This window comes from Aspergillus undulatus (assembly GCF_047715775.1).
Source record: "Aspergillus undulatus strain CBS 261.88 unplaced genomic scaffold BDV17scaffold_5, whole genome shotgun sequence".
NCBI lineage: Eukaryota > Fungi > Ascomycota > Eurotiomycetes > Eurotiales > Aspergillaceae > Aspergillus > Aspergillus undulatus.
In genome coordinates, this window is record NW_027396609.1 from 1 (window position 1) to 25,351 (window position 25,351).

The 25,351-nt window shown below is 52.0% G+C and overlaps 11 protein-coding genes across 11 annotated transcripts; 3 read left to right on the top strand and 8 right to left on the bottom strand.

Annotated features, from left to right (window-relative positions):
- Positions 1–1,146: 1,146 nt before the first annotated feature.
- On the bottom strand, positions 1,147–1,978 carry BDV17DRAFT_253095 (uncharacterized protein). The gene has a single exon (XM_073756616.1). It carries the CDS (start codon positions 1,873–1,875, stop codon positions 1,351–1,353), a length of 525 nt encoding a protein of 174 aa, XP_073619415.1. The 5' UTR covers positions 1,876–1,978; the 3' UTR covers positions 1,147–1,350.
- A 436-nt stretch (positions 1,979–2,414) lies between these two features.
- On the bottom strand, positions 2,415–2,995 carry BDV17DRAFT_253096 (uncharacterized protein; the record flags this gene model as incomplete). The annotated part of the gene is made up of 1 exon (XM_073756617.1): positions 2,415–2,995. A coding segment is annotated over exon 1 (313 nt), but the record flags the coding sequence as incomplete, so codon positions are not given.
- A 1,540-nt stretch (positions 2,996–4,535) lies between these two features.
- nscE (NAD-dependent epimerase nscE) lies at positions 4,536–5,867 on the bottom strand. Its single transcript, XM_073754765.1, has one exon. It carries the CDS (start codon positions 5,820–5,822, stop codon positions 4,872–4,874), a length of 951 nt encoding a protein of 316 aa, XP_073619417.1. The 5' UTR covers positions 5,823–5,867; the 3' UTR covers positions 4,536–4,871.
- Positions 5,868–6,405: 538 nt separating this feature from the next.
- Positions 6,406–7,075, bottom strand: BDV17DRAFT_253099 (uncharacterized protein). Its single transcript, XM_073756618.1, has one exon. It carries the CDS (start codon positions 6,964–6,966, stop codon positions 6,694–6,696), a length of 273 nt encoding a protein of 90 aa, XP_073619418.1. The 5' UTR covers positions 6,967–7,075; the 3' UTR covers positions 6,406–6,693.
- A 225-nt stretch (positions 7,076–7,300) lies between these two features.
- BDV17DRAFT_279401 (uncharacterized protein) lies at positions 7,301–7,923 on the bottom strand (the record flags this gene model as incomplete). The annotated part of the gene is made up of 4 exons (XM_073759708.1): positions 7,301–7,450; positions 7,488–7,550; positions 7,677–7,757; positions 7,798–7,923. 4 exons carry the CDS (start codon positions 7,921–7,923, stop codon positions 7,301–7,303), a joined length of 420 nt encoding a protein of 139 aa, XP_073619419.1.
- A 409-nt stretch (positions 7,924–8,332) lies between these two features.
- On the top strand, positions 8,333–10,668 carry BDV17DRAFT_167872 (bZIP transcription factor). Its single transcript, XM_073754766.1, has 2 exons — positions 8,333–10,368; positions 10,432–10,668. The coding sequence occupies exon 1, from the start codon at positions 8,785–8,787 to the stop codon at positions 10,141–10,143; it is 1,359 nt and encodes a 452-aa protein (XP_073619420.1). The 5' UTR covers positions 8,333–8,784; the 3' UTR covers positions 10,144–10,368; positions 10,432–10,668.
- A 703-nt stretch (positions 10,669–11,371) lies between these two features.
- BDV17DRAFT_279402 (uncharacterized protein) lies at positions 11,372–14,280 on the top strand (the record flags this gene model as incomplete). Its single annotated transcript, XM_073759709.1, has 4 exons — positions 11,372–12,093; positions 12,132–13,358; positions 13,429–13,542; positions 13,599–14,280. 4 exons carry the CDS (start codon positions 11,372–11,374, stop codon positions 14,278–14,280), a joined length of 2,745 nt encoding a protein of 914 aa, XP_073619421.1.
- A 296-nt stretch (positions 14,281–14,576) lies between these two features.
- Positions 14,577–16,419, bottom strand: BDV17DRAFT_167919 (uncharacterized protein). The gene is made up of 3 exons (XM_073754767.1): positions 15,347–16,419; positions 15,070–15,276; positions 14,577–14,997 (listed from the first exon to the last, which is right to left on the bottom strand). The coding sequence occupies exons 1-3, from the start codon at positions 16,049–16,051 to the stop codon at positions 14,584–14,586; spliced, it is 1,326 nt and encodes a 441-aa protein (XP_073619422.1). The 5' UTR covers positions 16,052–16,419; the 3' UTR covers positions 14,577–14,583.
- A 2,670-nt stretch (positions 16,420–19,089) lies between these two features.
- rfeD (putative transcription factor RfeD) lies at positions 19,090–21,498 on the top strand (the record flags this gene model as incomplete). Its single annotated transcript, XM_073763995.1, has 5 exons — positions 19,090–19,773; positions 19,926–20,085; positions 20,146–20,294; positions 20,332–20,763; positions 20,812–21,498. Exons 1-5 carry the CDS (start codon positions 19,651–19,653, stop codon positions 21,496–21,498), a joined length of 1,551 nt encoding a protein of 516 aa, XP_073619423.1. The 5' UTR covers positions 19,090–19,650.
- Positions 21,499–22,016: 518 nt separating this feature from the next.
- BDV17DRAFT_287536 (lactonase family protein) lies at positions 22,017–23,338 on the bottom strand (the record flags this gene model as incomplete). Its single annotated transcript, XM_073761192.1, has 2 exons — positions 22,017–22,848; positions 22,923–23,338. 2 exons carry the CDS (start codon positions 23,336–23,338, stop codon positions 22,017–22,019), a joined length of 1,248 nt encoding a protein of 415 aa, XP_073619424.1.
- A 589-nt stretch (positions 23,339–23,927) lies between these two features.
- Positions 23,928–24,845, bottom strand: BDV17DRAFT_287537 (class I glutamine amidotransferase-like protein; the record flags this gene model as incomplete). The annotated part of the gene is made up of 1 exon (XM_073761193.1): positions 23,928–24,845. The coding sequence occupies one exon, from the start codon at positions 24,843–24,845 to the stop codon at positions 23,928–23,930; it is 918 nt and encodes a 305-aa protein (XP_073619425.1).
- Between the last annotated feature and the right edge of the window lie 506 nt (positions 24,846–25,351).

Here is a 25,351-nt window from a genome sequence, read left to right on the forward strand (position 1 = left end):
CCCAAAAACCGCAACGAAGACCATCCACGACGCACCCCTCTGCCCCCCGGCCCAGTTATGGAGGCAAGGAGTGGTACACCTAAACTACAACTCGCACGCATTATCCCCATGTGTCCGATCCTTAAAGGGCCACGCCCGATCATGGATACTCCGGAACCCGCAGCACTGATATCGGTCTTGGATGCTGCGGATCACGACGGCGTTCTTCTGCGCGAAGAACGATTGCCATTGGTCTTCGAGGTGGCAGGATAGAGTGTTTTCGGGGTAGACATAGGATAGGGCGAGGGTTGCGAGGGTTGAGAGGAGGTTTGTGTGGATGTGTATAATTATGCGGGTGAGGTTTGCGGGGGTTATGGTCTGTGAACGCGATGCGGTGGATTGGTTCACGAGGAGCGGAGGCCGAAAAGGATTATGGCGGTGGGTGGTGCGAGAAGTGTTGTTTTTGCGGGAATCCAGGTTGGAATGGGAAGGTGCAGGGTGTTCATGTTGGCCCAGGGAAGTCTGGATAGCGAGCAGGTTGTTAGCTAAGGGTGAACGAGAAGATGACCAATGAGGTGAGGCGTACGCTCCGAGAATCACAGATATCAATCCAGCCGCTGAGGGACGAAGGTGTTAGTCCCATAGACCTTGCGCGGGGTTGTTTACATTCGACGTACTAGGGACAGCAGGGCCCAGCTGGTCGTGGACGAATTGCACGCGACAGGCATATTGATGGGTCTGCTTTGATGGGAGATGGATAGATTCCCAAGGCTGAGATGGAATGAATAAAGGAGAAGGTTGAAGACGGAAGAATCTATGGTGGTTGAGAAATCTAAGCTGCGTTGGTGTTTTTTGGGCGAAGGCGGGGAAGACTAACATAAAGTATGCTCATAGGAACGGGGAGGGCTGGCGTGCCTTCACTGCCCATGGTTGAGTGAACCTTGGATGGGCAACATTGCGCTACATATTTTTGATACGTCTGTTGCTACTAGAATAGGAAACAAGCGCGGGAAGCCATGGGTTGACTGTTTTGACGTGATCTCTAGGACCCGAGAATAAGACGGCATTTAGTAAAAAGTACTTTCGTCGTCTAGAGTCATCTACAAAGCCTCTGGTGCTTCTTAGTGAGATCTTCATGCTGTGTTCGTATCTCCTGAGGGTACAAATCGGCCACTTCCAAAATAGATGGCTCTGTAATCACTTCATTTCAAGATGCCTCGCTTAATAACGCGTATGACCTCCTAGATCGCAAACCGGTCTCCAATCCTCGTTCTCAATCCCCAATTCAATAGCCGACGAAAATCAAAGCTCAGCAAGTGGTAGGCACCATATATCTCCGCCTCATGTTCAATAAAAGCGAACCCGGTATCTTCAAAACCAGTGCCACTTCATCCCAAGTCTCTGAAAATAACCAAACAGAGCCCTTTTCGGCACGTACCCCTCATATGTGCTCTGCCACCACGCGGCGAACGACCCGTCAATAGGACCCAGTTCCCCGAAACCAAGCATCTCGAGGACAAAAGGAGTCAAAATAGCGAGTATACCAAGCGCAATGAGGGTGGCGTAAACAGGATGCTCAGTCGCGAATCCGATAGCGGCATTCTCTGCCTGAGCCAGGGCGTCGGAGGCTGCGCGTGCCATATTCGCACCACTGGCGATGGCCTTTTCGAGACCGCGGAGTGTGGCTTTCGCAAGGGACTCTTTCCAGTTGGTCGTGGAGATCAAGTCGCCGAGCTCCTTGTGCAGGGCGTAGGCATCATCAGCGTTGAGTATCTTGGTCACGATGTCCGATGCGATGTGTTCGTTGGACTGGACGGTGGTAGTGGCATCAACGAAGTCCGGCTTGATCTCTAAAGCCCCGAAGAGGCACTCGAGGATGGAATGGATGACTGACATGATGTCTGCTCAACAGAGCTGGTGGAGTTTCGATGACTGGAGTGAATGTTTGAAGGTAAAGTGAGGACAGGAGAAGCTCTGAACCCAGAAGTGGGAGGGTAGAGTTTGGGGGGGGAAGGGGGATGCTAGACAAGGATTGCTTGTTGGTTGGGAGGTGAAGGATGGAAAGAGAGGCGGCCTAGGTACAACACAAGAGAGGAAATGAGTGAGGGTATGGTGAGAATGGTGCCTCAGGCCTCTTGAAATAAGCCCACCATTTTTTCTGAGTCTTTGGCCCACATACTCAAACATTATAGCATACAAGCTACGCACTGAGCCTCCCAACTTATCGCACCCTAAGTCAACTATGTACCTGCAATACTTCCTTGCGCCATTGGGGTTCAAATAAGGCAAATACTGACTGGCCTTCTTCACTGCTCATCGTTCTGTGAATCATCATAACATTCTGTGTTGCCTCAACCTGGACAAGCCTCGGCCGGAGATGGCAGATTCATGCCGTTCATTACATATGGACTTTGCTCAATTTTCATTATTCTTGACCCATCCAAGTCCACATATATTCTGGGATCATGTCACAGAAATTTTACCCATGGAGTACTTCAAGGTGTTCAAGCAGTCAGTACCCCCAAGGCGACAGGAACAGCACAAGGACACGGTTACTAAAAAGGCCAGAAACGCCACATAGTCATCGCCAACTTTTCCCAAAAGGCAAACCAGCTCGCACCTAGCACAAAAAGTCAAATAATCATCCCAAGTCTCTGGAAAAAGGCAAACCAGCTCCCAGCTGTCACAACCCCGCCGTACAAACTCTGCCACCACGCTGCGAAAGAACCAGCAACTGGTCCTAGTGGTCCAAATCCAAGGACTAGGAGTATCGAAGGCCATAGGAGTAACAGGCGGCAGATCGCAATAGAAGCAACAGCCAACATCCTTGCGTAATTGTGGACGGTTTTGTAGAAGGTGGTAGTAAGAGCCTAGATGTAGGAGAAGGTGCTTCCTCTGAGGCAAGTCAGTAACTCAGTCACTGCTTCTTTCTGGATCCAAAGTAGTCATGTAAAGCAAATAGACAAATATCCACCAAGTAAAGGTGCAAGTAAAGGATAGAGGTGGGCTTACCGACTCCTGGGATGGAAGGGCGGGTGCTTTGTGGAAAGATGGTGGATGTGGGAGGAACAACGCAAGAGCCTCTGGTGGTGAAGACAGGGTATGGACAGCGAAGGTGCCTGAGGCGGAACATTATGGGCTTGGCCTAGAGGTCGCTATGGTCGGTGTGCTCATGATAAGACACGTTTGGTGCCTACTAACTACTTCTAGTTGTCCGCACGAGGTCGGCAAACCATGACTGCCCATATCTCTTAATACTATGGTTGTTGGCGAGGACAAAAGACTTTTAGTTGTCGCGGTCGCTAGGTACTTATTAGAGCAAAGATGTGAGTGAGAAGAGTAAAACGGCTTTCAGCGTTGCTGTAACCTTGTAGCAATCCTAACTATCATGACCTATTCTTTACTCATGGTTCAGCTAGGGAGGGATGCCGTCCCGTGGCACTATCCTAAATTGCTCGTGGTCCTGGATAGCTCAGAACTCCCGTCTACCATCTTCGTTTAAAGTAAGGTGTCTCAGCAATATGCGGCCAATCAGCTCTTTTAAAACATCTTATTGTATCGTATTCACCGTATCCACCCCTGACCATATCCTCGAAAGCCCCAGCGGAGATTTGCATCCCCACATACCTCGAAAACACGAACTCAAAGGATTGCATTCAAAGATCCGGTCTGGGACGTTCAAACCGACTTTACCACATGGCATATAGTTTAGTTGTCCCGAATAAGCCCAGAAAACACCTAGAAGCTAGCAGATGGGTACAGACATCATGCGGAGAGAGTGATCATCCATGCACGAGCTTTCAATATCCAGTGCGCATTCCCACGATTCAGAGCTAGAGCCGTATACCGAAATCGTAGTCCGGTCAAGTTGAAATTCCGCCGGATGAAACTCGCCGTACTGAATCACTCTTTTGCACTGGAAGCAGGAAGCAGACTTCGAAAAGCCTGCTAGTTTTCTATTTCCAGCCCCAATAATCTTTTTCGATCACTTTGGTAAGTTAAGCAATGTTGAAAACCACCTGCAGCTCATCTAAGCGCGGCTTTTTTACCTTGCCGCTAAAAGATTCGAGTGGAAAGTGTCTTGGGGGTAGCTTCGCACTTGAGGTGTTCGGTAGCAAGGGCTGTAGCACGCACCTGGATGGAACATGGGTCAGTCAGTCGCTTGATTTTGCACGCACTACAAGGAAACCAAGATACTCATCGCTACCAACGCGTCGTTAAAGGCCACAATGCATGATGTTGCCACCTCTCAGATGATAGTAGACTAGTTCGACACCCATACCGACTTTAAGTGTTCAAGTGGAGGCGAGCGAGACCATCTGAGGGAAGTCATCGCATGAGCCCAGGATCCCGACCAGAATTTTCGGCGGCAGGTCGGTGATGAGCTTCATCGCTGGTGTTGGTGAGGGGAGATGAGCCGGCGAGGTTCCAGGTGTTGATTTGTGTTGCGGGAAGGAACGGTTGAAAGTGGTAAAAGAAAAGGAAGCTGAGGACTCTACTTCAAAGCACTGCCAAGAGCTCCCTATGTGGACAGTGGAGGGGCAGGCTGATTTTCTTGCTGGTTTGGGGACAGTTCATTTATTCTTCACATGCATCTTCAATAAGCTTCATTTATAACATTGCATTGTGAAGGTTGTGAAGGACACGTTCCAGCAATCTGTATTCATATGAACTTGTTATCTCGGCGCCAAAAATAGTCCCTAGACCCATATGCGGCAATACAAGGGCTTTTGCGGCTAATATGGTGCAAATTACAAGAGCTATTTTCATGTTGACTGAGTTTAACTATATTGTAGAGACAACACAAAAATTGAGATCCGAATACTACACCAAGATCGAGCAAACGCGGCGCTCATATCATATGTGTTCAAGACATCATCCAAAGCCTCCAATTAAGCGAGGGCTGCATCCGCCTTGAACTTCTCAGCAACGGTCACATAGCTTCCAGTGTGTACCTCCCAAAGCAATCCCGGGCCAACGGGCTTCCAACCAAGCTGCTCAATAGCCTTCTTGCTAGAAGCGCGGTTTTTAATGCTGATGAATCCTGTCAAGAATGGACCCCAGCGCGCGATAGCCTCCTCCTCCGTAATGGATCTAGCTGGCACTTTCACCAGCTGACTGATGGCTTCGGCGAGAGCTTTGTAGGTAGTTGTTGTGTGGCCGGTGCCGTTGAAGACGTCTCCGGCTTTTGCATGTTCGACGGCATCGAGATAGAGTTGTGCGGCGTCGTCAACGTAGACATCTGAGAAGTGGTACTCGCCGTCGCCGATATAGACCGATTCCCCAGACTTGATCGCAAGTTTGATCAGCTGCGCCGCAAAGCCAGTGGTGTTTCCGCGGCCGTAAACGTATTGAGGAAGTCGAATGGAGACGACTCGAACGCCCTTGTCGGCGAAACTGAGCGCGTGCTTCACGGCTACATCCCGGTTTCCGAATGGATGCACTGTTTGGGGGGCTGTCTCATCGGTTTCGCCGCCATTGGGGTCTGCTTCTACACCAGCTGTACCGTTTGTAACAATGAGAGGCTTGCCGGTTCCTTCAAGGCCCTTGGCGAGAGCACTGACGGCGGTGATGTCGAGGTTGACCAGCTGCTCGTAAGGCTTAGAGAAGTCGTGATCGAAGGCGAGGTGGAGGACAATGTCGGCGTTTCTTGCTTCTTCAGTGAGTTGATCCGCGTTGTTGAGGTCTCCTCTGACGGGCGTCGCGCCGAGGGACTTCAGAAGCTCGTCACCTTCGTCCCGACGCGAAAGGCCGCGCACACTGTAGCCTTCTTTGATGGCGAGCTCAGTGACAACACGGCCGATGAAGCCTGTTGCGCCGGTGATGAAGGCCTTCTGGGACATTGTGGGTGGGATTGAGTGAGGGAGAAGAAGCAGGGAGGGGTGAGGTTACTGAGGGGTGGCAGAAGAGGGGCAGAGAAGAGTGGGAGTAGATGGTCTTGTAGCACATTGCAGGCTGCTGAAGAGTCGCACAGTGTCCAGTGAATATCTTCCTCCTCCCGGAGACTACGGACTTAGTCTACCACCCTCGTAGACAAGGCATGCAATGGCGTCGCCTTTTCGGACTTACGGACAGGTTCACTTTGCTTATGAATACATTTCCTGGTCATTTGCGGAGCGAGATCTCTAATGCGGCGTCGCTTACAGTAGCACGATCCTAGTTTGTGCGATTCACCCGCAAGCTTTTGTTTTGCGTCGTAGCCCTCCATTGGAAATAGCCGAGCATTGATCCTAGTTATTCCATGAGTAAGCATTTGTAGGCTATTCTAGTAACAGCTTAATCACCCAGCCATCATTTGGTTTAAAGATGATAGAGACAAATACCTAGGTAGGTTTCTCCATAACGGAGATTCGGAATCCGGTTCGGCAACTAGTTTAACGACAGAGGACCGGGCAGAGTATAAGACAGTTACTAGAACGTCAAACGGAGTAAGAGGGAGCAATTGCATTCTGGGTTCAACGCCATTTCTCTCAGGTTTGTTTATTTTCCTCTTCAGCAAGCACTCGCAGCAACATCAAACGTCGGCCAGACCGTCGGCTCTATAGTAGCCTCATAGATCGTCTCCGTCACTTCCTGCTCAATCTCATAACAATTCATCGCACCATGTCCTCCACCTAGGATCCCGCAATCAGAGTTCTGCCAATAGCCAGAGACTCGATATAGCTAAGGGGTTGAAACTCACAAAAATTCTGCGGATGCCCCGGACACTGCAGATTACACTCTGCGGGAATCCAGCTCATCCTCCCAGGTGGGATACGAATTGCCACAATAGCAATCGGTTCTGTTGCTCAGGCCCATGATTGTATCGCCGCGCCCCTCGCATTGGATCTTACATAGTCCGACCGCCATGAATGGCGATGAGCCGATGTTTTCGAGGTCGTACATGTCGCCGAAGCAGCCTAGGTAGTGGAAGTTTCGGGCTGTTGTGGGCATTGTGAGAAGGAGGGGTAGGATGTGTTTGAACTTGATGGTGGGCATTTTGGTCATTTCAACTAGGCTAGAGGGGTTTTATAACGTTAATGCTCATGAAGTGCAGGGAGGGAAATGGTGCCGTGACTTCGATAAATTGATCTGCTGTAAGACTCGCGGGGGGGGGGGGGCACGCGGCTGCTACCGTAGTTGGCATTGCGCGCCGACTCATCGTTCGCACCAGATATTGACAAGCTGGGGGTCCTAATTTTAATGTGTTGCTGGATACTCTATAGCTAAGTTCTTCTATGGGGTATAGACAAGCTTATCTATGCCCCAAACGTTGATTGTGCTCGTGCGGACGTGGACCGGGAGGGACACTGTATACATACCTTCGATAGCCTAAACCGCTCTAATATGAGAAAAGGAATTTATCCTCCAAATCTCCTATCAACCACATTTTTAGATCCTCAAAAGCATCGAGATCATTCTTCTTCTCTGCCGTCTCAACCGCAGGATCATACCAAGACGGAGACCTCGCAGCCCTTGTCTCACGCAATGACTCCAATATTCTGAGAGCTGCCAAAGTCAATCAAAACGGTGTTGTCATCTTCATCAAACATGATATTCAAAGGGTTGATGTCATTGTGTACGAGGCCCAACTAGCAGACTTGCTTTGACAGTCTCATCGATGGCTCGCTACTTACGGAATGTCTCCTTGTTCAGATGCCCCGGGTTAACTCTCAGATGCAGAGTCGTCTTATACCGCTTGAATCAAAACCCGAAACGCGCCCGTTGGTCTCCTGACAACCATAGTACGCAGCGATATTCGGATGCGGGTTGCGGCGCAGAATCTCGCAGACGGAAACCTCGCGTCGAATTTTATCGTCCATTGGCAAAATCAAAGACGTCGGGTATTTTGATGTAGACCTGAGACCGACCTCGTTCAATAGTCGGTCCTCTGTTTTCGGTCCCGGCTTTTTGGACTTCATAGAGTTGAGATAGGGTTTTGGTGCATTGTATCAATCGAACCATTTCCCTGAGGAGAGAATACCGTCTTGCCTGATGAAGAACTACACGTATGCGAATCTTGGGGTTCCGTCCTCTGATCTCTAGAAGGCCGAGCTTCTCCTGACAATATTCATGGTCTTGAGTGGAGTCTATAGTGTGGAATTGGTGTTGTGGTCGATGATGTTGATGAGGAGGAGATGAATCGGTCGTGGTCAGTGATGAGATCTTGCGGTAAGTTTTCCCAAGGCAAGGCGCCCCCGTCGTGGAGAATGCTCAGCGACCAATGTACATACTTTGCTCCGGGCTTGGTAGCAATTAAGAGGGTACAAGCCGGCGATCTCTAGAAGGTGAAGGACGCAAAAAGTCATTATGAGACTGTTAACGCATCAGCCGCCTCAGGAATTCGTGCAGTAGCTAGAGAGAGCTCGCTTGATTCGGCAGACTCCCAATTTGACTTCAATAGCTGTTGCTATCTTATTATTATTCGGTAGGCGTATTCATCGGCCGGGTGACACCGCTAACCTTAGGACCGGTTGTACTCTAGCTCGAATTGATGGACATCCCCAGACAGTGACCAAGTCACAAGAGTTCCCATTTATTGTCAAAGACCAAACTATTTATCCTTCGAAGGGTCAGTGACAGCATGACATTTCCTAGTGTGGAGTCGAAAGCGATCGAAAGAGATCGGTTGGGGCCCGGCAGATCGAGACTAACCCGAACCGGATGGTCCCAAACGGGCTTAGCGTGCTGGTGGCTTTGGCTGATATCAGCCATCGCGTCCCCTCGTCCCCCAACGTTTGTTCTATCCCCCTTTCACCTGCTTTTGCAATCTCCGATAATTATCAATCCTAGCCGATAAGAGCTTTGCTGAATCAGCTGTCCACAATGCCTCCACGATCTCGAGCTGTCTCACAACAGGATGCAAGCACCGGGCAAGAGAAGCGCAAACCTGTCAGACGGGACCCTGAGAAGCGTCGCCAACAGAACGTCGCGGCGCAGAAGCGGTACCGAGAGAAACTCCGTGAGCGCTTAGAACGCCTAGAAGCGCTTGCCGAGTCTGTCCAACAGGGCCGTGGCATGCCCGCCGCGGGCCCGGACTCGTCTAAGCCAGTGAAAGTGCAGGGCCCATCCACCTCTCCGAGCGATAATGCCGCGGCTGATATTCCGATTCCGCACATTTCGGATGTATCGGCAGGGAGTACTATCCCTTCCATTGGAGTGGATTATCCACAACCCGTTCCGCAGCTAGCGGATATCCCGTTGGATCTCAGTCTCTGGGATTCGAGTATATATGCTGATCCACTTCCTGACGATCCATCGATGTTGAACTTGTGGAACCCCACACTGCCTCTGCAGCCAGATGACACTATATGGTATCCAACAGCAACCGATCCATCTGACTCTGCTACATCAGAGGGGAGTATATGGGGCCCTACAACTCCTATCTCGCAGACCACTGCCTCACCGGACCCAAGTGTCTCCAAGTCCACACTACTGCCTAGCAAGTGTCGTTCACTCACCAAGGACGACGACAGGCCTGGCTTATGCTGGACTACTACTATCCAATGCGGCTGTTCTCGTCCACACTTCCAAGTTCAGACAGATCAACCAGGCAATTTCTCAACGGGCAATGTCAAGATCCTATCGCTCCAACCGGGCACCTACAGCGACCCCTATGCAAACAATCTCCGAATCGACCAAATTTGCAATATCACCGCAATATGGGAAATCGGAGCGCACGTCGGAATCAACGAGATCATTCTCTGCGATGACGACGCGCTTTCGCCATTCTTCCAACCCAATACGGAGTCAGCAGACGCCTTGACGAAAGCAAACATGGTATCCGCCACTCAAGCTGCCTTCAAAACAATCAAGTACGACCTCAGACCGACAAAAGAGCAAATAACCATAAGTCATCACCCGTTTATCGATATCTTTCCATTCCCGACGTTGCGGAGGAACCTCATCACGCACCAGGGAGAATATGACGAGGATGCATTCTTTCACGACACGCTTACCGGGTTAGTTTGCTGGGGGGGAACGAATGTCGGGAAGAAGGATCGCAATGCCAACACCGGAATGGCTTCAACCGGGACGCCCTGGGATTATCGCAGTTGGGAGGCACAAGCGTGGTTCGTGAAGAAGTGGTGGAGTCTGCTGGGTGGTGAGGATGGTGAACTTGTGCGGCAAACGGACTGGTGGCGTTCTATTAGAGGCGAAGACGCGCTGGTGGTGGAAGTGTAATGATCAATGGGGATGATTCGAATCTTTCAGAGACGGGGAAGGGGGATAAAGAGCGTACGTCGGTATACCCACTTAGTTGAATTCAGTGAAAACTTTCTACTCCGCCAAAAACCTTCGTCCGTGTTCCCCTTGCTCTCGTCATGCCATAGAGGAACCTCGTCCAGCCGACTGCTTCTGACCACCTAGAGGAATAAGGTCTCCGAAGCTTGGTCCTCACGAGCTCAGGTAAGTAAATAAGAGCAAACCTCATGGCAAATGGAGACCTATTTATACGTACTGAATTCGCAGGGCGACTCCACACTCAGGTCACTGCGCATGTAACCAGCCAGCCAGCGAGCCCTATGAAACCCGAATGCAGGTGGCTGACGTTATCCCGTGGTGGCTTTCTCATCCACTGCTAGATCATACAGTCTCGCAGTAGCCTGTCCGACTGCGCCTGAGGAATTTCGTGACTGCAGGTTTTTTTTTAGTCATATATCCTCAGACGGGTACATAGTAGTGACGGCTGATTCCATCCCCTGCTTGGTCTATAGCTACATAATGAACTCTATCAGGTATCCAGCGACAGCAGTGTTAGTGGGATCGCAGTGCCTGCTAGAGATGCTATAGTAACAACTAGGGCTCTGGACGGATTTCTAGGCGCGGCGGTCGTCCCTTCCCTCACAAACCTTCCAGAAGGCGCAGTGTCTCCTGAACTCATGGCTCTCCCAGAGGCGACTGACTAACTCCAAGTGAAGCTCGGCAGCTTCTTCAAGCGGTAGACCTTCAATAGCCGGCAACTGAACTTGTGCACTGGGATCACGCTGTGCTACTGTCCCGGCCGCACCCGCGATCTGTATTATGCAGGTAAGCCTCGTTCAAGGTGGTAACTTTATCTAAAATGCCGATCAGGATCACATCCACGAGAGCTGCAAGCTGCATCAAGCGCATGAATGGCTGCTGAGGGACTACCGGAAAGGCGCTACCTGGTGCACAGGGTGGGAAGTTTCAGACAGTTGCAGGAAACCTTCTCAGCGACGCTGATCTTCGGGTTCGAAAAACTCCAAAGTGATTATGATCAGGTACAACGTTACATCTGATGTCTCGAATTGAACCCTGCATGGCCGTGCCATTGTAGGCAAAACACCGGTGGAGAGACTCCACATCCTCTCCCATCATTGCTACTACATATGTCTGTTGGTCCATTGCTTGTTCTCCTTGCAAACACTCTCAAATTGTTGACGGGAAAATGAGAGGGTTGGTCGCCGCATTATTCCTGACTCTGGCCGCCTCAGCGCAAGACCAGCTGGAGGACACTCTGGGCTTGTCAAATGGCTACAAGAACATATCAACCGCCAACTTTGAGCTCAGTCTGGTGCAGGACTCTCAGATTCTAGCATCTCTTAGACCAAGTGGGCAGGAGTTTGACTTTTCACCTGCCAGCTTCCTCCAGCACCGCGCAGCGAATGGTCAATACCACATTGGCGACATCAACTTTCGTTACAGACTGCCTGGTGGCAGCGAGTGGATAGACGTCAGTTCTGCTTCGTCTCGACAACCCGTTGAAGATGCCTCGTCGTCGTCCGAGTCGGCTCTTAGCGAAGCAGATCTCGCCAACACGCTCCCTAATTCATTCCCTCTCCAAGTTACCCGGACGTGGGCCGACATTGACGGTGACCTAGGGCTAACGTTCACCATAACAAACACACAAAATCAATCAATCGAGCTGGGAAGCCTCGGGCTACCCCTTGAATTCAACAGCATATTCTACAACTACACAGCAGAAGAAGCCCTGGCCTCGTGTTCGCTTATCGATCCCTACATTGGCCTTGAAGCAGGCTACGTCCAAGTGAGCCCGACAAGCGGAACCGGTGCTGCGCTGGTAATCACCCCGTTGGGAGACACGCCCTTTGAGGCGTGGAACTTCCTCGAAGAGCCAACGGATGGAGTACTTCCATATCACAGCCAGGTGTTTGAGGGATTCTATGAATGGCAGGTCATTTCCAAAGCCACGCAGAGACGGAATGGGTAGGTGTTGAGCCGTGGAACGAACCATCGTTTAAAATCCTAGAGCCAGGAAGTAGTTGGGCAGTCGGGCTGCGCCTATCGCTGGTGAAAGAGGGAGTCCGTGGGATTCGGGATGTTGTCGAGTCCACGGGGACGCCTTATGCTGTTGGGGTCCCCGGGTATATCATCCCGTCGGACCTGGAAGCATCACTGTACCTTTTCACCGACAAAACTGTCACCAATTTCACCACAGCGCCTGCTGATGTGTTTGAGATTGTAGAGGGCAATGAGACGAAGCTATGGAAGCTCCAGCCACAACCGGGCGTCTGGGGGCGCGTTCGACTGACAATCACCTACAGCGACGGTGTCACCCAAGCAGTCCACTACTATATCACCGATAGCGCCTCCGAAGCAGTCGGAAAGCTCGGGAATTTCTTCACCACAAAGGCCTGGTTCAACGATTCGACAGATCCATTCGGACGAGCCCCGTCCGTCATCAGCTACGACCGTATCGCCGACAAACAGGTAGACCAAGACGCCCGGGTTTGGATAGCCGGACTCATGGACGAGGGCGGGTCGGGTGCATGGCTTGCATCGTTGATGAAGCAGTCTATCCAGCCTGAGCGCGAGGAAATCCACAGACTCGAGCAATTCATCGATCAGACATTGTGGGGCGACATTCAGGTGCGAGACGACCACACCGGCCCAACGAATACAAGCGCGGACATCTACGGTGTTCGCAAGAGCGCCTTTTTCTATGAGCCTAGCTATGTCCCCGATTATGACTATGAGTCGTCCATTGACTGGGGGAACTGGTGGAGCTGGAATCGCGCGGACTCGTATTCTGTGGACGGGCGAGCGTACAATTACGTTCATGTCACTGCCGCATACTGGGCCATGTATCGAGTTGCAAGGGCATATCCGCAGCTTGTGTCCTTGCACGACTGGGAATGGTACTTGAACCAGGCGTACGAGACGGTGATGCGATGCTACGTGCAAGACGAATCGGGGTATTATTACGTAGGGTACGCGTTGGTCTGCTTGATGGGCGAAACGGTGTGGGGAGAGTTGCTGGATGACCTGCGCCGCGAGGATGAGATGGAGAAAGTGCAGAGGTTGGAAACGGTTATGCAGGATCGGGTCGAGTACTGGGAATCTCTACCTGCGCCATTTGGCAGCGAGCAGGCTTGGGATTCAACCGGGCAGGAAGGGGTGTATTATTGGTCAAGGTACGAGGAGTAGACCATGGCCATTTGTGCTTTCTACCCATTCTGGAAGGTAAGCTGATACCTTACCAAGGTACTTTGGGCACGAGGCTCTGGTGAATCGGACAGTCAATAGCATCCTCGGATACATGCCCACGGTGGCGCACTGGGGATGGAATGGGAATGCCCGTCGATACTGGGATAACATGTAAGCTCCCCTGCACGCAGACCCATTTTAGCCATTTCAACTCACCCGGACGCAAGATACGCCGGGAAACTCCAACGTTTCGAGCGCCAGATCCACCACTACGGATCCGGTCTCAACGCGCTTCCACTGCTCTCCCATTTCCGACATAACCCCCAGGACACCTATCTCCTGCATGTCGGCTACGGCGGCATAACGGGGCCGCTCTCCAATATCGACGGCGACGGATTCGCATCAGCCTCGTTCCACTCGTGGCCCGACACGCTGGCCTGGGACGCGTACAGCGGCGACTACGGGCCGAACTTCCTGGCCCTTGCGCTTGGCTCTGCTGTGTATCTAGTTGATGACGCCAAGCTGGGCTTAGTATGCTATGGAGGGAACCTCAGGACATCGAATAACACCAACACAGGAGCCATTACCGTGGCACCCCGGGACCCAGTCAAGCGACGCGTTTTCGTCGGCCCGATTTCTGTCCATATCACCATTGATGCGGGTGCGATCGAGGAGTTCGAATATGATGCTGCGGCTGGCACGATCGGCCTGACTATTGCCACGAAATCGAGCTCGGCTCCCGCTTCCGCTGCGGAGGCTGAGGCGGTAGTTGTTTGGGTGGAAGATGCGAGCCGGTTGAGGAATTATACCCTTTTCCATGGAGGTGGAGAGTACTCGGCGGAGCGGGGAGGGATGAAGGTGTTGTTTGGCAGCCGGAGCTCGGTCACTGTTGTGGTTGGGCCTGAGTGAGTGAGCTTGTCGGATTGGTACCTTATTCTTGTACTGTAGTCTGCTGTCATATCATGTCATGACTTGAACTATGGTGTCCTGCTTCTCATTTTCGGTTCTTATGTATTGATAAAGGATTGAGATCAAAAACCGATGAGCACAGCAGGTTTTCTATTAGTCTTGAGTAGTAAAAACAAAAGGAGCTATCTATGTAGAATATGAAAGGCAAATCAAGGTATGTACCAAGCAGAAACAATCTATATATAAAGCAGGGTCCTTCCACATGTTGCCCCCCCCCCCCCCCCTTTTCCCCGGCACCGCACTCTACGCAGCAAGCTTTATCCCCAACGCCTCCTTCGCCTCCTCACACACCTTCTGAATATTAATATCATAAATAATCCCATTCCGCGTATTAATCTCATGCTCAATCCTCCCAAAGTCCCTCCCCACACCCGGCGCGCGCCATTCATAAAGATCACCCAGGAACCGACTACTCTCAACAAGCCACTGGCTGCGTTCTCTGCGCGTCACGTCAAAGACGGCCAGGGCAGCCTCGAGATCCTTGTGGTTCCGGACGCGCGGGTCAGACAGGAGCGTCGCGAGGACGGCGGTGTCTTCGATACAGAAGCCCGCGCCGGACCCGTGGTGTGGGGATGTAGCGTGCGCTGCATCGCCGGAGATAGCGAGGCGGCCTTTGTGGAATGTTGGGACGGGCTTGGCGAGGTCGAAGATCGCCCACTGGCGCATTATTAGTATAGTACTTGGGTATGTATTTGTGTGGGGACGTTTGGTGGAAAGGAAAGAACGTACAATACTCAGCTTCTCCTCGCAGAGCTTAAGTAGCTTCGTGACGTTAGGCCCATAGTTTGCGAAATCGCGTAGCGCTTCGTCGCGGGTCCCGTCGCGGGTGAGACGCGCGTAGTCATTCCATTCTTCGTCTGTGGTGTGGAAGGCGACAATGTTGAGTGTTTTGCCGCCGTTGACGGGGAAGGTGAGCATGTGGTTGTTTGGGCCCATCTAGCCAGGTTTTGTTTGTTAGCAAATGGTATTAGCCTCTATATGGGGATTGTGGGTAAGTAGTACGTACGTGCATGCACGAGTTAGAGGCGAGTTCTTCCCCAATAGCTTCGATCGCCTTCTCCATCGGTACCAGGCCGCGGTAGGCGTATTTCTGGGTGAAGTATGGTCGAGCGGCTGGGTGGTCTTCGCCTAGGAGAATCTGTCTCACGCGCGACTTGATGCCATCACACCCAATTACCACGTCCGCTTCATCCTTCGCGCCGTCGGCAAACGTCAGCAGGAGTTTGCCATTCGGCTGCTCCTGAATATCCTCCAGATGCTTCTTGAACTCCGCAATTTCCGACGGGAGCTGCTTGACGAGTTCACCCAGATAGTGCGCCCGGTGCACGCCCGTCTGCCCCAAACTGTTGTAGATCGTAAACGCGATATTCTGCCGCTTGCTTTCTTGCCCCTCTGAGGAGGCCTGGTACTCGTTTTCATTTTGGGTGTGGCCGTCCAGGTAGTCGAACCATACTTTCTTCTTTGAGGGCCATAGATTTTGGGTCCAGACTTTCGTCAGTGCTTCGTAGATCCCTTCGTCGCAGAATTTCATTGCCGATACGGCATTCGGGCCGAATGATACGCCTGCACCGATTTCAGCAAAGGCGTGTGCTTGTTCGTAGATTTTTACGGAGATGTTGCGGCGGTGCAGCGCGATGGCGAGGGTTAAACCGGCAATTCCACCTCCCACGATAGCGACGTGAAAGGGTTTGGCGTGAGCGTTGGACGTCATTTTGCAACGTAGTTTCAGTCGGTTGTTTCTTCTAGGTTGTGTTCTTGGTGCGGATGTCGTTCGGTCGATGGGACGTTGGTGGTCGCGTCGCGGAGGGCTGTGGTTGTGCTGCTGCTGATGGTGTCTTGGGTTGTTGTGATGAATGGAAGATCAGGCCAAGGACCCTTTATATACAGTTGGAAACAGTATCCTGGGCGCAATTTCTGAGGTCATGGCTATCGGAAACCCCCAGAACTGTCGGATCCACGGCTATACCCAGCACGCTTCTCCATCTTCCGAAGCAGGAATCGAATGTTGCACTCGGACGCGTTCCGGGTCGGCGGCAGCGACTGCATATTTTGATGTTGATATACTACCGGATCAGCCGGCACGGGACGTAGAAGTCTTGATTTAGCCTTGATACTGTTCAAGTAAGTTGTTGTATGCAGTTGGAGATTGTCAAGCGTTGAAGATGCCGAGATGCGGGGGAGGTCCGCATCCGATGATGACACTCCATCGGAACCGTATCTTCAAACTGTCGCGCATGCATGTTGAAGACATCGACCGATCCGTACAATTGCTATTGTTGTTATTGAACAATGGCTGAGATTGCCGTTTATCTCCTATCTACTCTACGACGAATCCTCCAGATGGAATTATCCGAATGACCAGCAGCGGAGTCCGTACGCAAGCTACGACACATGTGTCCGGAATCAACTCCGAACTTCCAATGGCATGCTGTTGATGACAACTCCTGCTCAGGAGTCGCAAGTTCGAGCCCCGACTCGTGACGCCTTTGGGCCTTGGGGTGCGCAGAACGTTTTTCCCACAGGAATGGCATGGAGACGGTCGTCTTGGCTACCCAGGTATACTCGGCAGTTGAACGGTAATCGGCCGTAGTCTGCGGTCGCAGTGGACTGCAAACAGCTTTAGTAGAGTACTGAGTTGGATCTCGCGTCAATGCTTTACTTGAGCCTATACCCAATCAGAATGCTTTCTTACTGCAGCCAACTCGGAAGGGCAATTGGCCACAATTGAAGTCGACCCGGTGCCAGAGGAAAAACCCGCAGTTTCCCCATCTGCATCTGCTTGGCGAAGCTGGGGCGGCATTGTGCCTGCGAGGCTGCGAGAAGATCCGACCTGCAGTAACCTAAATAAAGTCAGGGATTCCTTGTGTTTAGGTCCCAGCGGCAAATGTGTGCTGTGACCTGCCGAACAATTTTCTTCCAACGTCGGTTGACCAGCAGGCTACATTATGATGATTGAGCGACAAGAAAAGCCTCAGCCCGTTGGCAGCCGATGTTGATGTTTCTCCGCACAACGCTAAAAACTCTAAATTTTATGCCGGTGAAGGTTTTTTTATTCTGTAGTATGCGCCGGGGAGATTGATAAACAGTCGTTTGCCTGTAGCCTACTAGCTATCGGAAGCTGGGGTATACGGGCTGATGAGCTTGTGAAGCTTCCAATGCAGGTAATCGGTGAGCAGTGGAACTTAAAAGAGCACAGCACAAGCAAGGGCAGAGAGCCTGGTGTGACTTCTCCAAAACCGAGGCGGAAGACACGGCAAATTGCAACCAGCGTTGTTTCGCTTAAGGACGAATTGGGCATCAACCCCTCTCCTGCAAATTCCAGAAGGATAGTGTGATCCCGAGCCACCACTAGCAAGGAATTCTCGGCCGTTGGGATCCCTTTCACCTTTTGCAAACAGTTCCATGGGGACGGGTTGCCCCCCTTATCCGCGTTCTGGGTGAGCCATGGGTAGAACAGCCTCAATTTCGAGCGAGGCGTAAGAAGATCTCCGTCCGGTTTGCCACAGCTCTTCCAGCTTCAGTTCTGAACGCCGTCCAAGAGCTGATTGTGTGGGTGACTAAGCATCGGCGATAACTCGACCCCACCGCACGCGGATAAGGAACCAAATGGCGTGGAGCTAAGCTGAAATTTTACCTCCAGAAAGTTGGAGTTGGAGCTCCCAGCTTTTAGGTTGGTTCACGAAAGCTCAGAAGGAACCGGGAGCTGGGGAGAGCTGGCAGAAGAGGGGGAGGGGCAAAGTCGCACATGGCCGGTTCACCCACGGCCCTGTCGCTGGACGGCAGGAAAGATGAGATGACACCATCGCCAACTTGCAGTTCCTCTCCTGCGGCCTTCCATAGGCTCGTCTCGTCCGTCGACATGCAAGGTCGCAGCTTCGAACTTTTTCAGCTGATCTGCTGGAGCTCCAGAGTCTGTCCAGTCGAGACTCGAGTCTCTGGGCCCACCGGAGTTCCCGATTGCTGACTTAGACTTTTGTACTGTAAGTATCTTACAATACAGCCTGATGGCACACTGCAGGTGACCTCGGAGACTCGAGCTCTTTATCTATTAAGAGCTCACCATGTCTTGAGGGCTCTTTCTTTCACAGATAAGATATGATCTGTCTTATGAGACTCGCGGACGAAAATCCCGAAGTTGTTAGCAGTATCTGAGCACCTTCGGGATACTGCTGCATCAGGCGCACTGCCCGTACGGTACGGTAAGGTAAGGCTTGCGAACAGGCCGATGCTACCGAAGAGAAATGCAAGTGTCAAGACTGGAGACTCGCAACGTTGCACGCACAAGACTCTGCTCGCAATTCTAGCTTTGCAAATTGGCATCCAATTGCACAGTGATTGAGCTGAATATTATTCCTGGGGGCTGTTCCCGGCGAACTTCGAGTTTTGCGTTGAATGCTGTTCGTAGTGGAAGCTCGACCTCGGCGAAGTTCGAACCCAGCGAGCGGATATCGCGCTGTTCCACGTTTCGGTTATCGATAGGCGTAATCTAAGAGTAAGACTACATTACTACATTACTCAAGATAGCCATCCTTGTCCTTGAACTGCCGACTGGGCTTGAAGCGATGTACCTGGGTGTCGATGATTGCCATCGAGTCTGTACTCTTGGGAGTAGATTCCGTGTCACCAGATCCTGTGACACTGTAGAGCTGATCCTCTGGTAGGTATAGGTAGCTAGCTACTCTATCGGGCTGCCCTTGACCCGCGGTCTCCTGCAATTCGCGCTCTCCACCTTCTCCCACTCTTCCACTTCCACCCGGTCGCCTCCATCCCTCCTCGCTCCTCCTGCAATTTTCATTACTTTAGTCTTTTCCCTCCAATCAATTGCCTGCTTATCACTGTTTCCATTTTCTTCGCCTTCCCGCTAGCCTGCACTGGGTTTAGCTCACCAGGAGGTCAGAGGAGCTTCTTGACCTTCCCCCTCCCCCTGCCAGAGCCTGCTCCGTCTCCTTGACCTTCCGATGCTGTATCAGTCCTGTTGCTAGCTCGTTTCCTTATTAGAGCTTGTTACTCCCTTTGGAGCTGCAAGTCGAGGTCATCATTATTGCTCCTCGTGTCTACTATTCCATTCACCTCATCTTGAAACCTCATCTTTTATCTCTTGCTTTACCCCTCCATCCATTGACCTTTGTTCGGCCGTTCATTGGTGCATGCGACCAATTTTCTATTGCGGCTATTTATTCACCTCCTCGGAGCATGTTTCGCGAGCTCGGACTCGGTCAGCTTGAATCGACTCTCTTCTGAATCTCGCATCTCAGCTTTCGTGCCCGGCTGGCTTCTCTCCCACGCCAACCCCGCCAATAAGACGAATCCATGCAGACCATGCCGCCCCGATCGACCTTGACGAGCTCTTTCTCTGTCTCCGATGCCAACAATGAGGTGGTTTGTCCCTTGAAGAATAACGATGGCTCCAATTGCCGGAAAAGATGCTTGGGGGTGAGTGCTATCCCCGCCACCTAGCTTCTTACTTCTGCCTTTCTTATCGATTAGCGCCCCACTCAAATCACATCTGGAGGCCGAGCGATAAAAGATGTTTTTGAGCTATTATGCATTTTGGATATGCAACTAATGCGCTATTCACTGGATAGGAGAAACGCTATCGCTCGATGCAAGAGCATATCCGACGAGCCCATCCGAACCACTACATCCCGAAACTCCCGGCAACAGAAGAGAGCTTCATTTTGATGATCACTACTCCTCCAGAACAGCGTGCCAACCTTACACCCCCTCAGTCCAGGAGGCGCAATGGTCAGTTTTTATACGGATGAAGTGGATGAAACGCAAGAAAGAACTGATCGTTTGGTATAGACTCTGACCGTGACTTTTACGGTGCCGGTTCCCATTCTCCTGCGACTCCGCGCGGCATCGATGAAGCTCATCCAGCTGCAGCGACCGCCGCTGTTGCACTGGCGCAATTACACCATAATCGCTTAGCATCCGATTGGGATACAGACGTGGTATGACAACCCCATTATCCGACACAGATAAGATAAGATGATTCCTAACGAGATCCAGGAGATCCATTCTGATAACGATATCGACCGAGCTCCGATGCGATCGTCGATTGAGCTGCCTTCTCTCCGTGACCACTTCAAACGAGACTCGCTGCCCCCGTTTTCATCCCCACGTCCCAGGTCACTCTTACCTTCCATTCTCAACCATTCGCCTCCCGGTCGCTCTTCGACTCTTCCTCCAATCCAACGAACAGACAAACTTCCTCGTCCTCGCAAAGGATCCATCACTGGTGTTCGGAAAGCCAAGCATGGTCGATCCAAGCCAAAGGAACATGGAAGGCGTCCGAGTCTAGGTGATAGGAAGGCTTTGTCGGCAGAGCCACAGACCGCCGCCTGGGCCCAGGGCAAGCGCTGGGAGGATCTTATTGAGGCAGCGACATCAGCAACCGAGGTTGACGACGACAGATCAGACGTAAGGTCAACTATAAGTATATTCGAGGGTTGTACTGACTTCATGCAGCTGGGACGTTCACCAACCATGCCACCGTTGATTCCCAACATCAGTTCCATCACTTCAGCACCCTCAATCAAAGGTCGATCGTCCATGCCCCCCGCTTTCCAATCTCCCGGGCTGCCGCCGCCCACCTCTCACCGTCCGTTCCCACCGAACTCGTACGCAGCGTCGCCTCTGCACAAATCTCTCACACCTCCGCCATACGAATTTTCACGCAACCGTGACGCTGACCTAGAACCCTTCCCGTCCATCGAATCATCTCTAGATTCGGTGTCTACATCTTCCGGCAAGAACATTTATACAAACCACTTTAACTCGGGCGGGCAACCCGGATCTAGCCCGGTACTGAATTTATTCCCATCATCTGCAGCCCAGCGACAAAACCATCGCTTTTCCAACCCTACCCCGGCGTCATTCCGCAGCCGAGAGATACAGATTTTCTGCGCCAGCTGTAAGCAGGCATGGCCTTTGAACGAATGTTATGCCTGCACTGAGTGCATCTGCGGAGTGTGCCGCGACTGTGTGGTGAACTTCATCAACAGTCCGCCGACGCCCTTCAAGAATGTCACTTCCAGCCCCGGCAGTGCAATGTCTCATGGCCCAACTAGCTACCCAAGTCCAAATCCGCGAGGATGCCCGCGTTGTCGGACCGTAGGGGCCAAGTGGAAAGCATTCCAACTCGACGTGAAATAGCCGTCACACATCGAGCCCGTTTAAGGCTCATTTATCGATTATGGATTTTACGAATTACGGCAGAGGGTTACGGTACTCAAAATTATTATTACGGATCCTGGTACATGACCTCACGAAACGAGTGCCAAATGTGTCACGGAAGGGCTGGCCCGACCAACTAGGGTGTTTCCCGCGCTCTGCAAGAGCGACACGGTACGATTGAATGTAAAAAAGCTGGACTTTCATTTGGACATGTTGGCGTATACTCTGGTTATATCAGTTGGCGGTTTATATACATTGCGGTGGTTATCTGAATCTTTCTCTATATTATTTGCCTTTTTTCTTTTGGCCTTCCCTTTGCTCACTTGCTGATATCCTTTAATCACCCGCGCAAGACTTGCTGCATGCTGCATGGTTGACGCTGATGTTTGACTGACTGCATTTAAAAGATGTGATATTTGACTGATACGACTCTCTTTTGACTATTATCCGCTCCTAAATTTCACTGCGTTACTTCCACCTATCCCATCTAACAGAACCTACTCAGCCCAGATAATGGAGCTCAAGCCTGTCAGTGTATCGGGCTCGCCTGGCTCGCCTACAACCAAATCCGCAACAACACCCCCAAGAATTCCAGTTTCAGGGTCCCTCTCCACAATCGCGATGTTCGAGCTGAGTTGATTGCCGACAGCAACCAGATCCCCAGCCTTGTTGATCGCAAATGTCCGCGGAAGCACACCGCCGCTCGAGCTAATTTCCTCGAACGCGATGGACCCGTCCTCGGTCCTGCTAAGCCTCGCAAGGCTGTCGGCGCCGTCGAACGCATCATCCCGTCGAACAGACACGTACAGGTTATCACCAACAAGCCTAGTCTCCGCTAGCGACGCGCCTTCCGGGAGGTCTTCAGGATACGGAACCTCCGCACCGATCTGCTCGAATGACAAACACCCAGTGCTAGGATACGACACGGCGAAAGCCTCAACCTCCCCGTTCAACTCACCCGCAACGTACAGGGTCGATCCCGGCGCCGATGGTCTACCGGGCGCACGACGCCCTCGAATCGCTGCGCTCTCGTCAGGACCGGACCAGAAGACCCCGTGACGAGGGCCACCGCCGATCGTATAGTTCAGAGGCGGGCAGCTGACAAGCTCGCCGGATGATTTGTCGATGCTGAAGACGCGCACGAGGTCAGCGCCAAGGTCGGGGACGAGCACGAAAGTGCCTGTCGGGTCCAGGAGGGCTTGGTGCGGGTGCGGCGCCTCCTGGCGGTCGGGGTTTGCGCCGGGCTCGGCGAGAGTGAATTCGAAGACTTGTAGAGGGGCAGCATCATCGGTGAGTGGAAGGGCGTAGGTCGAGACTGCGGAACCGGAGCTAAGGTTTACCATTGTCAGCTTGCAATTTCACCTATTCAATTCGGTAATAAGAAAAGTCATAGATAGACTCACTAATGCGCAACGGCAAGGTACTTGCTCCCACCCTCACCCTCATAAACAACATTATGCACCCCAGACCCAGGTGCATCATCCGTAACAGCCTCCTCAGTCAGGGATCCATCCTCAGCAACCGCCAGAGTCGTAAGCGACCCGTTCACGGTCTCATTCTCGTTCGTCCACCCGTACTCATCGGAGCAGTAGATCGTGCCCGTAGCAGAGTCGAGCGTTATCCAGGACGGGTAAGTTCCGCAGGTCTGCAGCGAGGAGGTCTCTTTCAGACTGTAGGTGCCGTTCGAGGTGGATGTCAGCGCGAGGGTGTGGACGGACTGAGTTGAGTAGTGAGTTGCAAAGAGGTTGATTGTTGCGGCGGCTGACAGTGCGGGGGTTAGCCCGACGCCGAAGGAGAAGGTGCGGAGGAGAGAGGACATGATGTCGGTCGCGCCTTCCCCGGTAAACAATGGCAATTGTTGAAGAAAAGCAGGTGCGAGTTGCACGATCATAAAGATGAGGAAGTAAAGTAATAAATACCCGACGAGCAGCCGAATTCGTCAAGGACAACAAGGGATGGAGTCAGGAATGCCACCTGCAATGATTGTCAGGGCACCCGCTCAGGCACAGGGACAGGGACTGCCAACATGCAGCCAATAACGCCAATGCGGAGGGACGGAGTCTCCTCCAGGCTTCACGCGGTGATTCGGTGCGCCGTATGTCTTGCTGATCGGGCGCTCCCCGATACTGCAAGATGCTGGGCGATCTATTGTCCTGAAACACGCGGGGTGTTTCCATCCATCACTGCCTGACGCGTTAGATTGATTGAATTATATTTGCTCCTGCGTGCTTCGAGGACTGATGATGAAAAGTGACGTTCTTGGCTCGGGAGTTCCTTCCCCAGCCCCATCGAATTTCGCGGGGAACGGCCGGTGAAATATATACTTGTGAAGAATGTCATCTTGGGACAACAGGTTCATAGCTCATGCATTATTTGGATCTAATATCTATGTATAGGCAATGTCCTTTCTATTGCAGGAAAAACAACAATACAACCTCTGCCGCTGCCCTCGCATCATCTTGGTCCTCAACCACCCCTTCCACCCTCCCCCTCCCGATCAGTTCCAACCACTCCTCAACATCCTCATCCTTCCATCCACTCCTCTTCGCAAATTCCTTGCACGTCTCATTATTCACAAACGTATCAAACTCGAAATGACCCTGAAGGGTGAGAACCCGTCCCGGATAATAAAGACCCTGTATGGGACACAGTCTCGTCGACCCAACATTCACCCAGGGCTTCGGCAATTCCTTGACTCCAGGAAGAAGAGAAACCCAGTCGCCATGAATCATCTGCAGTCGCATCTCGCCCTTTGCCCGAAGTGCCGTCTCAAGAAGCGGAAAGTGCGACATGAACTCCTGCGTGAGCGCTATCGATTCCAATCCCATTTCCCGACCCTGCGGGCATGCTTCAACGGCCACGGTGGGTGGGTTCGACGTTTGTTTCTGCGTCAGCGAAGCGGCGGATAATAACGCCTGTGCCAGAAGTTGGTGGCCCCAACAGCTGCCATAGAGTTTGACATGCGGGTATTCCTCGAATACAGTGTGGATAAAGCTCTGCACGGGGATGATCCAGGGGTACTTGGCTGCTTCGTAGGCGGCTGCCGCAGCGCCCGTGATTAGGATGGCGTCTATCGGGGCCGCGAGGGGGTTCTCTTCTGCCGCGACTCCATTTGCCGTTGGGCGCGGGGACTTGCGCAGACTTGCCAGCGGTGGCAGGCAGCCACCGACTACGTCAAAGGCTGTAAAGTGGATGCTCGTTGCGGGGATGTTGAGGCGCGATGCAGCTTCTAGGAGGAGTCGTTTGAAGATTGAACTGTAGAGGCCGCGGGCGGCGTAGACGGTCGGGACGGGGACGTCAACGTCTAGTATCGCAATGTGGTGCATTTTTTTTATGGAGGTGAGGAATATGTGTGTTGGAGAAGACTCCGAGGAGGGGCTCAGGATTTTGATAGACCTTCGCATCCGCATACCGGATTAGGCAGTCGGTTGCACTTGGGCCACATGGCGGCAAACTCCACTTTTGCTGAACCATGGATCGAGAATTCGAGATCCTATGCTGCGAGCCCTAAGCTAACAAGGTCCTTGCATGCCGTAAAGTTCCTTTTCGTGCTTGGATTTAGACCTGAAACTATATCCTAAGCGCCTTGTTATCGACTAGAGTTTACTGGCAAGTCTGGCATAGCCAATGTTTCTACCCATCTTTTTTTTTGTCTGGACGGCATCTCGGCGTGTCAACCTCCAAGCACCCCTCGTTTCTCCTTGAAGTAATAAAGTAACTTCAACGGGCCTCTATCTCTCAAAATAGCAAACCCTCTCCAATACCTCTCTCTCAAACACGTCTCGAAGAGAATCTTTTTTTCTAGAGGATCTCTGGAAAAGCTGCTTGTTCC